Genomic DNA, 12,142 nt, shown 5'->3' on the forward strand with positions numbered 1-12,142 from the left:
GCACAATCAGAATACCACCCATCATTTCTACAGCAACACAACATTTTATTTTTCCTGCAGGATTTCTTTTTAAAGCAAAACACACACACCGCCCCCTCTTTATGCTCTCCCTCCCGCTTCCTCTTCTCACATAAGGATCCTATAAAGTTACTGCGGCCCAAAGTAGACGCATGCGCGTTGGGTAGCGTGTGTAGTAGTATTATTATTATTGTGAATGGGGGGATGGAGGTGTGGGCATGGGGTAGAGTGGAATTGGGATGGGGGTGGGTGGCTGAGGGGGGCGGTATTTTCGGTGTACAGTCACAAGAGCGACTCGACGGAGCCAGGAAGTAGACTGTTGATGCCTTCAAGTACTTTCTAAACTGTCGTAAATGTGACCTTTGACAGCGGCGCTAACGACCTGCCAAAGCGTTACCAAGAAGGAAAAAAGGAGAGAAAGAGAAAACAAGAGCTCTGTTATTATATGAGAAACTGAAGGAAGAATTGTAACAAACGGCTGCTTGTACCCCCGACTTTCACAATGATACTGCATACTGTTAGTGATGAATTGTAGCTATTTCTTTTTTAAAAATTCATTTTAACTCCGGGCATACTGCATTTTGAAAGCATTTTGACCTTTTGCTAAATCATGCTGATACATGAATGAAAATGCAAATTATGCTACACACCAGACAAATATTTCCTGTGCTTCCAGAGCATAAAACAGCTTTGTTCCCTGGCATCCCCTGCATTTATTCTAATAGCAACTTTACAGACTTAATGGCCTTTGTTTGGTGCTTTAAGGTTATCTGTATCCCAAAAATCCCTCTTGACCCACGGGTAATCGGCAGGCCCACTGAGAAGAAGCACTTGAAAGTTACAGGTAGACTTGAGACGCGCTCATTTGTTGCCACTTGCAACGCTCGTCGGGAGGGAGGGAGGGAGAGCTACACGGTCAAACTGAGCTTTATCTATCGCTGTGGGTCACTTAATAAGAGCCATTTGGAGCCAGAGGCGACCCGGAGCGCGCAGGAGCCGCAAGCAGAGGCAGATCATCAGTGTGTCAGCAGCAGTCACAATCACATAGATCAGCAGCACAGAGCACATTGCTCCACACAGGGAAGGAAAAAAACACAGAGTGAGAGAGAGAGAGAGAGAAAGGGAGAGAGAGAGAGAGAGAGAGAGACAGACACGGAAGAGAAGTGAGTGAAAGAGAGACTGAGTGAGGGACGGACGGCAGCACACACTTTAACTTGTACTCTGCGCTGCGGGATAATTACCAAAAAAAGAAAAAGAGGCGAATCTCAAGTGGCCGCAAAGTGTTGGTGAAGATGCCGCGGGTAGTCCCGGACCAGAGGAGCAAGTTTGAGAATGAGGAGTTTTTCCGCAAGTTGAGCAGGGAGTGTGAGGTGAGTCTGCTGCGCTTCTACACTCGGCGGAAATAAAGAGAGAAAGGAGGCTCGTTAGAGGAGAGAAGCGTGCTGGCGGCTCAACTGTAACAAACTTCACACTGTTGGGTAAAACTAATAAAGACTGGTAGCGCACAGAGAGGCTTTGTTATAAGCTGCTTCGACATTGTTACTCTTTGTTACTTTGCTCTTTTCCTTTATGTCGTTATGGATTTATTTGTGGTATTAATCCTGGATGAACAAAAAAAAATTCTATGTATTTTTTTTGTTTTTTGTTTTTGTTAAAAGTACAAAACCCAGCGTAGAAAGAGGGATCTGTTTCTGACATCAAAAATCAAAATTCCTGTCGCTTATCTTCAAATTGCAGCTTACTGAATATCAATCAGTCCCATTCAGTGCAGATGCCAAATCAAATTCAGCTTTATGTAACATGTATGTGTGTGTTATTCTTTTCTCTGTAGATTAAATACACTGGCTTCAGAGACCGGCCCCACGAGGAGAGACAAGCTCGTTTCCAGAACGCCTGCAGAGATGGACGGTCAGAAGTGGTGAGCACAAAACAAACATTTTCTCATTCCTTTTTACTTCTTATAGAAAATACCTGGATGGGGAGGGTAGTCCTATGTACCCATAATGTGACACAAACAGTGGGAACAGTGCAACCTGAAACTGTAAGTTTTCATTTTTATAACAAGCACACTGATGTGGATATGATGTACAGTGGATGGATGGTGTGTCTTATTCGCTCTGTTGTGAATGGCACTAGTATATATTAAATTACAAAGACACGATCACGGCACTAATACGTGACACTGTGAAACTGTATTGTTAAACTCGCTTTGTGCGTGTGCGGATATTTTGATGCGTCCCTGCACCAGGAAGTAGACCTGTTATCAGACATGCAGACCCACCAGACTTTACTTCACTCGCAGGCTTCTTTCGTCTGTGTTCTGCAGCTGCAGTCGTCACGTGTTATCACGCAGGCTTCACGGTTCCAACGAACGCTGCAGGAGGTGCAATTTGGGGCCTGAAAGCTGCCACTTAAACTAAACCTCACCTTGCTTCTCTAATGTTGTTGTACACAGGAACCAGACGACAGTAATGATACAAAAGAGTATTCACTCATTTTTTAAAATAATCATATAACTGATTAATACCTGGCAATTAGATTACTATTTTAGTTTAGACACTCATTCCAGTTGTGCTGGGCGGTCCCGTGCTCTGCTGTCGACTGCGTCACACTGATTTATGTAAAAAGTTGCCTTTATTTTCCCTTACGGAGGAGCAGCCTGTGGGTAGCTGCTGCAGCAGGAGGTAACAGTGAGCTGGATCTGCCATTTATCCGTTTCCCCGCCTCGCTCCGCTCTTCCAGTGCATCCAGTCAAACGTCCAGTTTGGAAATGGATGCCTCCCAAAAGCAAATGGCTTTACTCATACGAGCTCACTGTCACAGCAGCACAATGTAAATTATAGTGCAACGCAGGTAAAACTGCAGTATTCTCAGGGGACAAATAGTCAGTACAGCAGTGCGCTCTCTTTGTTGTACCCAAACAGTCTAAGCAGCATTTAATGTTGCTGTGTTTTGTGAAGGCTTTAAAACAAATCTGAGTACATAGATGAGATGAATTCTGTGAACTCCAGAGTGAAGCATGTCCCTCTGAAATGTAGCGTGTAGAAGTAGCTCAGTGCCGAACTTTAACAGTAACACAAAGCAACATTGTAACAGAAACGTATCTGCATATTTTACTGTCTTCGCTTCTGTGGAAATATGATAAAGCTTTCTCCTTACAGTAAGCGCAAACAAACCCACGTGACCTGCTTTTGTTTCTTTTCAACACACAGGGCGCAGTGTTTGCGATCAGCACTTTATAACATCAAAGCAAGTCTGGACACATTAATATTCTAATTATGCGATTAGCCAAGTCTGTTTCAAACTTTCTGTATCACGCCTCCAATAAAAGGTGAGGTCAGACGAGAAAGCAACTTCTGCCGTCTTAGTCATCCTCGTGGTATTTTTCACAAACACGCTGTCATCATCGCGGGACGGGGCAGCGGGGGTGAGCCTGGAGGGTGCAGGCCATCTAGTTTTACCATCTTTTAGTGGGCCGCGTTGCGTCTGTCTGTCTGTCCGCGCTGTATTTATAAGCCTCTTCTGCCGTGAGAATTGATGGCCACGGTTTTAATGGTTTGACGGCAGCTGTGACATCATGCCTCTGATTTATCTATCGGCCAGACGCCGCTAAAGACCTCCTGCTATTTTAACGGTCAGCGTGAACAACTATTAGACACAATGCGCGTCAAATGTGCTGTCGAGGTTGGCCTTTTATGGACGACCCAAACTCTTTTTAATACTGCTGGATTTTTCCTCCACCTTTAAAGTTTGACCTCCAACGTACAAATCAACGGATTAGGATGTGTTTGTAGTGACGTCACAACACGTTAACGTGTAGCTTTTAATAAAAGCCGATGTGTGTCAGCCTTGGCACAGTCAATCAATTATTAACTTTTAAAAACGATTAGGAAAAAAATGACATCATACATTTTTTTTCCAAGCAAAGACTTTGGAATCTCTGGGACTTTAAATAAATAGATTTCCAGAACAAACATGTGAGACATAATTCACGGCCTTTTTCGTAACTGTAGAATTAATTTTACTTGACATGAAAAAATCAAAGACAAACTTTTAGTGGTTTTGTTTTTCATTATTTTTTGAAAGTAAAATCAGATGTGCAGTAAGTCTTTAGAGTTAAATGGCTTTTAAAGAAACAGGCATTTATCTGGTTTTAAAAAAAATCCTCCTCATGTCTGTGCCTTAGTGTTTTGTTAGACACGTACGTATCACGAGAAATGAAATGAGGCGCGCGCGCACACACACACACACCGATGTGTGGCTCTAATCGCAGGGTCATTCTAAAATGTTCAGGACTGATCTGATGAATGGGACAATAATTCAAAGTAAATTATCTTCAGCTCAGCTCATTAGAGATGAGTCCTTTTCTAAACTACTATCGATTTTCATGCTGCGCTGCTCTCTCTGTCTCTCTCTGGATGTTCATCTCCCTTTACTTCATTTTCTTTGCTCCTCATACTGTACTTCTCTTCATCTCACTTCATGTCCTCCTCCACCTTTTGCCTCAGTTTCTTGTCTTTGTCTCCTTTCCTCCACTTCTTTGTTCTTTTCTGCTCCTTTGTCTTCGTTTCCCTCCATCTCTCTTTTTGCCTCCCCTTCCCTCTTTTTCCTGTCCAGCAGTAGTAAGCAGCAAATTGGTATCAGATGGTTGTAATCCAATACTTCAAATACAGCAGAAATGATGACTCGGGTGTTCTCGGAGCTCTCTGCTCCCCTCCGCGTCGTTCTGTCCTTCTTCTCTTTCATTCAGTTTTTGCTCACTCTCTGATGAGGGACAGATTTGAAAGGGTGCATAATTCATATGCTTCCAGTTTCAGTCGCATCACTAATGCCCTTAGTATTGATCTGTCTCAGCAAACGCAACACATCACACGGACACACAAAGACAATGGGCGCACACGCACAGATTCGCATTATAAAAACGACATTTTCTAACCTAATTTTCTGCCTCTCTGTTATTCGTTGCTTTCTGACTGCAACGGAGAAATGCTTTTTATTGATTTTCATTTCATTTGTGCTTCTGTGTGTTTGTGTGGAGGTACGTGTGCATATTCCGAGCGGAGCACATCCCATTAGAGCGAGAAGCTGTTGTACAGAAATCAGAAAAGAAGAAACACTAGAGCATGACGTGATTATATGTTTGTGAGGAGAGTAGGCCGCTGTTTCAGTTGGAGCTTTTGTTCTGAAATGAGAGCGGTTAGACCACGAAGAAACTCAGAAAGGCAAAAGGGAAAGAGGAGGAGGGGGTTTTGATACCTCGAACTTTAACATTTGTCACATATTTTCAGCATTTCAGGTTTCCTGCTGAATGTACTGGGATTCTTTTAAATTTATTATGCATTTCTGTATATTTTAAGAAAAAAACGATTAAAATTGATTAATTACAATAATGCAAATCTACTGAACTTCTAAATGCCAGCCTCTGGTTTGTAATCCAGTTTCAAGGCCCAAGCTGAGATATAACAGTAAGGTCGAGTAGATAAAAATGCTCATCCAGAGCCACAGCTGTGCAATATCTTATTATCACTTATCACTCTGAGGTCATTATATACTGACGCTTGGTCAGTCAATATTACCCCTCTTTACACCTTTTTAGGATTATTTTTTAATGTGCAGCCCAATAAAGTTCAATAAAAGTCACAAAACAAATAAAGAGCAAGCAACACTGTTAAATGTAACTCAGTTAGTTTGTCTTGTAGCTTGAGCTCAACATTGTGAAAGTCCATGTTTGAATTATTAAACCAAACCAAGTAGGTTTTTTTCTTTTTGCCTATCTAACCAAACAGTGACAGAAAAGGAAAAGTGTAAATATAGCCGTCCCAAATCCTCTCTTTGCTTGGACGTAATTAGCATCCTAATACAGAATTTTGACAGTTGTTGTTCTGCAGGAAAATGCTATACTGGCATGTATACTGATGCTAAAGCTGTGTTCATGTGTGACAGCAGTAGGTAATAAGCAAGAGACTGTAGGCAGAACATCACCGTAATTTCACCCGCTGGTTAATGAAGACCTGTGGACCAAAGTCCTGCATAAAATCTATTGTTATTTTTCTCAGAAGCTAAATGAAAATGAGCATTTTGAAGTCATGACATGGCCAAACACATGTTGCTTCAAAGCATGTCTAAAAAGTTTGTGAGAATATGTTGAGATCTGTCTTTAAACGGGAGTAAAAAATCAAAATCAAAACTTCATGCACATTTCAAATGATCTCGTTTCACCTCTGACCGACTCAATCGTGCATTTTCCATTCCTCCACAGGCCTTCGTAGCGACAGGTACCAACCTCTCTCTCCAGTTCTTCCCAGCCAACCTGCACGGAGATCAGAGGCAGGTTCCTACGAGGGAATACGTCGACTTCGAAAGGGAGTCGGGAAGGGTAGGATGAGTGAAAGATGCACCAGCTCCAGCAAACACATTTCTTTCATTTTGTAGTGTGAAGTGCAGCAGTCAGTGTGCAAGCGGCGAGACACGTTTTTTGCACCTTTAATCACGCAAACAGCAAAACCTCCACAGGTTTGAAAACATGTGTTTAGTCATGTGTGCCTGATTCATATAACTTTGACATTGTGAAACTTTTAACACAAAAAATAGAGAAATGGCGTCTGCCCCTTTGCTTTCTGTTCCGCTTTTATTCAAGAAATGAAAATGACACCAAAGACCAAAAAAAAAAGCCTCATGTGAATTTTTGAGTAGACGTGTATCAGGACACATTTGACTTCAACTTTAAGCCAATAACAGCTGACAGAAAGCACACTAATTTGGGTGTCAGAGGTCATACAGGTGCCCACGATGGACTTAAAGGGATCAATGAGCCTGTGGACGCCTTTTGTCTTTTTTGCAAAGATAAGCCTTTAAACCAGCGTGGGCTGATTGTGACGCTGTGAACAGGATCTTGTTCTCAGAGGTGAAATCGCTGCCGAGCTTCATCTCTCACGACAGCAAATTGATGAAAACCTTGTTTGAGGCCTGAGTGGGCCTCTTCTAACATCAAAGAACAAGTTAAACAACTTTGAGAGCTCAGAAGATGTTAGTTTGCTGCTGTTTCCAAAGTAATATCCACTGCTCGGTAAACCGGCACTGCCGTGTTTATCTGTATGTTAATTGTGTCCCCTGGCGCCAAGCCTGGACTCTTCCTATGGTTGTGTGTGTGTGTGTGTGTCAGAAGACCCTCCACGGACACTGGCCAGCTGAAATGAATGCCGGCTGGCGGCTCATTAAAAATGCATTCTGGGGAATCGATGGACCTCCGTGCCCTGAGGCTGACGGGCTAATCTCACACTGTTAATTATTTAGCTCAAGTGCCCTGACGTGTGTGTGTGTGTGCACTCGTGTTAATGGGTGATTAGCATTTTGCAGACTTTGTGTTTAGTGTCAGGCAAAAGAATGCATGCGTACGGCCGAGGCACAGTTTGTTTGCGTGTGCATGTAAGACTCTCCTCTTCTCTGTCACCTTAATGGTGCTCACAGATCTATGAAGTTTTAATGAGGCCAGCACTTGTCAGTGTAAAGCAGCTCAACAGTTGTTTCGTAGCACCAAAGTCGAGGCCTCGCTTTCTGTGTCTCCCTCACGAAACGAACAATGTTGACGCTTGTGCTGACAGCGTGGCGTTTGACTCCATATTCATGTTTTAAACTGAAACACACACGAGTCCTTCTGCTCGCTGTCCGGGTCGATGACACCCTCCTTTCATGCTTCTCCAACAAAAGACACAATGATAAGGTTTCAGTCTTTTCTTTGATGTAATATTCATTTCCATAAAAAAATACAGGAGAGCGTGGTTTCCCGAGTGCAAACAATTCCACTCTGCCTTATCAGTGCAGAGCCTTTGTTCGTGCACTCGGTGTACAGTTTCTGCAGTATTGCTCCACCAATATCCCATCTTTAGTTTCACGTACACAAACACACACTCACAGCCTGCCTCACTATCCCACTGGACCTCCCTGCAGAAGATGACTGTCAGGCCAGGCCAGAGATCTCGTGTACGTTGCAACTTCTTCTCTTAATTACTGTCACGGCTAACCCACACAGAGAAACCCGATGCTTGGGGATAGTTGGGGGTTTTAACTGCTTGCAAAACAATTCGTACAGACGAAAACTTTTCAAAATGAAATTACTGCACAGGGTAACTTTAGATATAAATGGGATTATCTTTCTTGTAGTTCTCCTGATCCTTTCTCTGTTCGTTATTCTTTTGATTTTACGTCAACATGCATACTGCATCACCTTTTTTCACTCTGTCAGCTGGAGTTAGATCCAGATCCTTTGGGTCCCTAAGTTAGATAAATGGTAAAGAAAATGGATCCATCCATCCCTCCGTCCACTCCCTGTATGTTTTGCACATATCCTCACTCCCACTCTATGGGCTTCAACCCCCACTCCTTTACTCACTCTCATCCTCACTTCATCCGCTCTACCCCTCCATTTCTCCCCTTTTCCCGCCTTCATTTCCAAACACTGATGGTGCCAAACCAAAAGAGTGGCACAGCCAGGTTAAACCTGGCGACCGAGCACATTATGGGGCGTGTGTGTGTGTGTGTGTAAGAAAGCGGGAGCGAGGCAGGGAGTGTAGAAGTTACAGGCTCTCTGTTTTGCTGCAGGCTAATGGGAGCCAGCTGTGGAGGAGGTTAATTTTAGTGTTAGCTGCTAACTTGCTATCAAGCCTCAGCCGTGCTCTGAACACAAACTGTAGCGTCAGCAGCAGCTTCGTCTGAAACAGACTACAGCACGGTTCTTATTTTAGAGTTTTGGAGCATTTAAAATGTCAAAACATCTCTGGTCACTATGTTTCGGTTTGACTTTGCGTCGCGCTCGGCGTTGGATTGGTCTATCTGGGTCAGCCGTGCCTTGTTCAGAGGCAGGTGTGACCTGAAAACTCGCCGAGTGGAATTAAACCCATTTCTAAATCAATGTTGGCTGTTTAACGACAAAACAGCTACACACTATTATTTAAGTTTCAAATACTGAGTGGTGCTTTTTTCTGTAATCAGAGTAGAACATCGTGTTTAAGCACATAACCTTTATCGCTATTCACATAAATATGTGTTTTGTTAGATGCTTGTTAAGTCATCTTTTTGTTCATGAAAGTCCTTAAAAGTCCTTTTTCCCCTTCATTGATTCTTTTGTGGGAGTAACCACGCTTCTAAAACAGATATCTGCCTTTCTCGCCACATTCCTGTCCTCCTCTGCTTTTGGAGCATTTAACAGGACAGCACGAGTTACTGCCTTTTTCATTGACCCAAAAGAATCGAGGTGAAGAGGCCATAACACCGTTGGGTTGCTGTACTTGTTCGGACCCAAGGTGCTGATGGCAGCACACAGTTGTTGCAGAAAAATCCCATTCCAGCACATTCTATAGGTGCCCTTTTGGATTAAGATGTGATGACTGTGCAATCCATTTGTTGTTAGCAGTGTCACCAGTGTTGTGGCTTTCTGCTGCTGTAGTACATCTGTGTGAGGGTTTGGCGTATTGTTATTCAGAGATGCTCTTCTTGGTTGTTACAAGAGGTTTAACTACCCTTGCCTTCTCCTCCTGACCTCAGCATCAATAAGGTACTTTTGCCAAAGCTGCTGCTCACTGAATACTTTCTCCTTTCAGTACTTTTATTGTGATCTGTAAACCCCAGTGATGGGTGCATGGGGAAAATCCCAGTAGATCAGCACTTTCTGAAATGCTCAGACCGGCCCATCTGGCACCAACAACCACACCTCGTTTAAAGTCACTTAATGACCTTTCGTCTACATTCAGATGCTCTTTTGCAGGATGTCCTGAGCATGTCTACACGCATACATGCATTGATCTGCTGCCATGTGAGTGGCTGATTAAATATTAGCATTAAGCAGAAGTTGAACGGGTGTGCCTAATAGAGGGAATTTGTTGCATGTGAAGACGGAAAAAAACTAATTGAAAACATGTTCATGAACCAGGCCATTTTCAGTCATACGTGTATAAACTGTAAAGTTCTAGTTGTGTGAATGCTGTGTGATGGTTTTCAGCCAGCACTGAGACTCCGTCTCTGTTAAGTGTTCTGACTTTGTTTGTCTGCACTTTGATCCGGTACGACGAGCACTGACACTTTGTTTGCTTCTGCTGTGAGAATTAATCAGATCTGCAAAGTCGTTGACCTTGCAACCCAAAAAAACTTTAAAGGATAGTCAGGTGATAATTTACCGTTTGTCATGACCGCACAACTGACGGCAGTTGACTCCACTTTTTATATTAATTCGTACCACAAATATGTCCCACACCCAGCGTCGGGGCCTTACTTTCTCTTTGTTCATGCCTCTCCGTGCCAAATGATTAGATCCTATTATTGTGCCTGCAGATAAAAGTTGTTCCAGATCGATAGGAGTGAATAGAAAATATGGCAAATATGGACACAGCTGCTGATGCACTGACTGAGTATTTTATTGCACCGTCGCAGCTCCACGCCAAGAGTAAACGGCAGCTTTCAGCAAGAATGTTCACAATCAAAGTCACTCTAAAAATGTCGCTCTTTTCAGGTTAGATACACAACAGTGGTGCAAATCAGCTGTTGCAGAACGTGGACATTTCAAATGCAGTTAATGCCAGAATTACACTGTACACTATGATAGATGCAAAGTGCTTTGGCTTCTTTGATCAATGTGAGAAGAAAGCTGTGAACCTAAATGTGCATTTCAGTGTGTTCAGTGTGTTTGTACGGCTGGAGAAAGAGGACACAGAGATTTTCTGATTCTTATTAAATTTGTCATCACGATAATGAAAATTCTGCATTTTGTCACATTAACTCTTCCTCTATCTTCTTCTTTGTGCTCCAACCTCAGAGTTGTTTTCAAAGATGGTGAAAAAGTTCTTCCAGATGGCAGCGATCTCTCTGACACACACAAGCCCTCTCAAATCATTCTTATCCGACGCCTCTGCTGCCCTCTAATTTATTCATCAGCTTTAAGCCTCCAGGACTCTGTCACAGCAGCATCATGTGTGCGTGCGCGGTGTACGTGCATGTGTGTGTGCATGTGTGTGTGCACGGTGTGCGGTGTTATGTTTCCCTCTGAACGGAAGCTGTGCCATCAGTGCGTGACTTGTCAGTGACATCATCAAAGCCAGACCACTAATTGGTTCCCTCTGCTACTGCTTCTCTTCATCCAAGCCTGTGTGTGTGTGTCTGTGTGTCTGTGTGTGTCTGTGTGTGTGTGTGTGTGTCTGTGTGTGTGTGTGTGTGTGTGTCTGTGTGTGTGTGTGTGTGTGTGTGTGTGTGTGTGTGTGTCTGTGTGTGTGTGTGTGTGTGTGTGTGTGTGTGTGTGTGTGTGTGTGTGTGTGTGTCTGTGTGTGTGTGTCTGTGTGTCTGTGTGTTACTTCTCATACAGCCCAAGTGGCTTTTCCGTTCATTTTAATGAAGGTTGTTTGATTGAAATAAGTTAAAGTAAACTTTGATCTGAGCCCCACAGAGACACACATCCACACACACATCCACACACACATCCACACACACATCCACACACACATCCATGTGCTTCTCCTCCCACACAGTATCATGTTTCCTGCTCAAGGGCTCAGATCAATGACCACACCCACTCCCACAATGCACTGTTCTGTCTAGTGTCCCCTGTTTGTATGCTCTTTGTGCGCGTCCCTGTGTTTTATGTTCGCATCGTGTCTTTGTGTTTGAATGGAGCTCTCTTTCTGGACTCGGGCTTGAACAGAGAGCTGCAGACAGCGAGCTCACTCTGGTGTGAAATCCAGCACGAGTGTGTCAGCCCCATTCCTCTGCTCTTAGTCCGTCTCTTCCAGTAAACGTGTGCTGAGCTGGAACAAAATATGTGCAACAGTTCACCTGTGTGTTTCTGTTCCTGTGAGCCTCAGATGTCCTGATGCGATCGCACACTTTTCTTGTTCCCGTTGCTGTTTTTTTATTGTTTTCCTGCCTCGACAAAAAGAAGGACAGCCAGTGTTCTGGGTGGAAATGTTTTATACATTATGCAGTTTTATGTGTACCTCTGAGTTATTCTTCAGGGGCGACTGTGGTTCAGGAGGTTGGGACGCTCATCTTGTAACTGGAAGGTTGCTGGTTCGATCCCCAGCTCTGTCTGTCTTGGTCGTTGTGTCCTCGGGCAAGACACTTCACCTACCCTACCGCCTCCTGG

At 43.6% G+C, this 12,142-nt stretch overlaps 1 protein-coding gene across 4 annotated transcripts in view; it reads left to right on the plus strand.

The window, feature by feature from the left end:
* The first annotated feature begins 974 nt into the window (after nt 1-974).
* The window catches only part of cbfb (core-binding factor subunit beta), a 31,735-nt gene continuing 20,567 nt past the window's right edge, over nt 975-12,142 (plus strand). For 2 of the 4 annotated variants that reach the window (XM_003447032.5, XM_005471181.4), the window contains exons 1-3: nt 975-1,388; nt 1,850-1,936; nt 6,278-6,394. In XM_003447032.5, coding sequence (XP_003447080.1) covers nt 1,311-1,388; nt 1,850-1,936; nt 6,278-6,394 — 282 coding nt within the window. In that variant the 5' untranslated portion in view covers nt 975-1,310. The remainder of the gene's footprint in view (nt 1,389-1,849; nt 1,937-6,277; nt 6,395-12,142) is intronic. The other 2 variants (XM_003447033.5, XM_005471182.4) reach the window with 1 other exon arrangement.

The sequence above is a fragment of the Oreochromis niloticus genome, linkage group LG7 (assembly GCF_001858045.2).
Source record: "Oreochromis niloticus isolate F11D_XX linkage group LG7, O_niloticus_UMD_NMBU, whole genome shotgun sequence".
Taxonomy (NCBI): Eukaryota; Metazoa; Chordata; class Actinopteri; order Cichliformes; family Cichlidae; genus Oreochromis; species Oreochromis niloticus.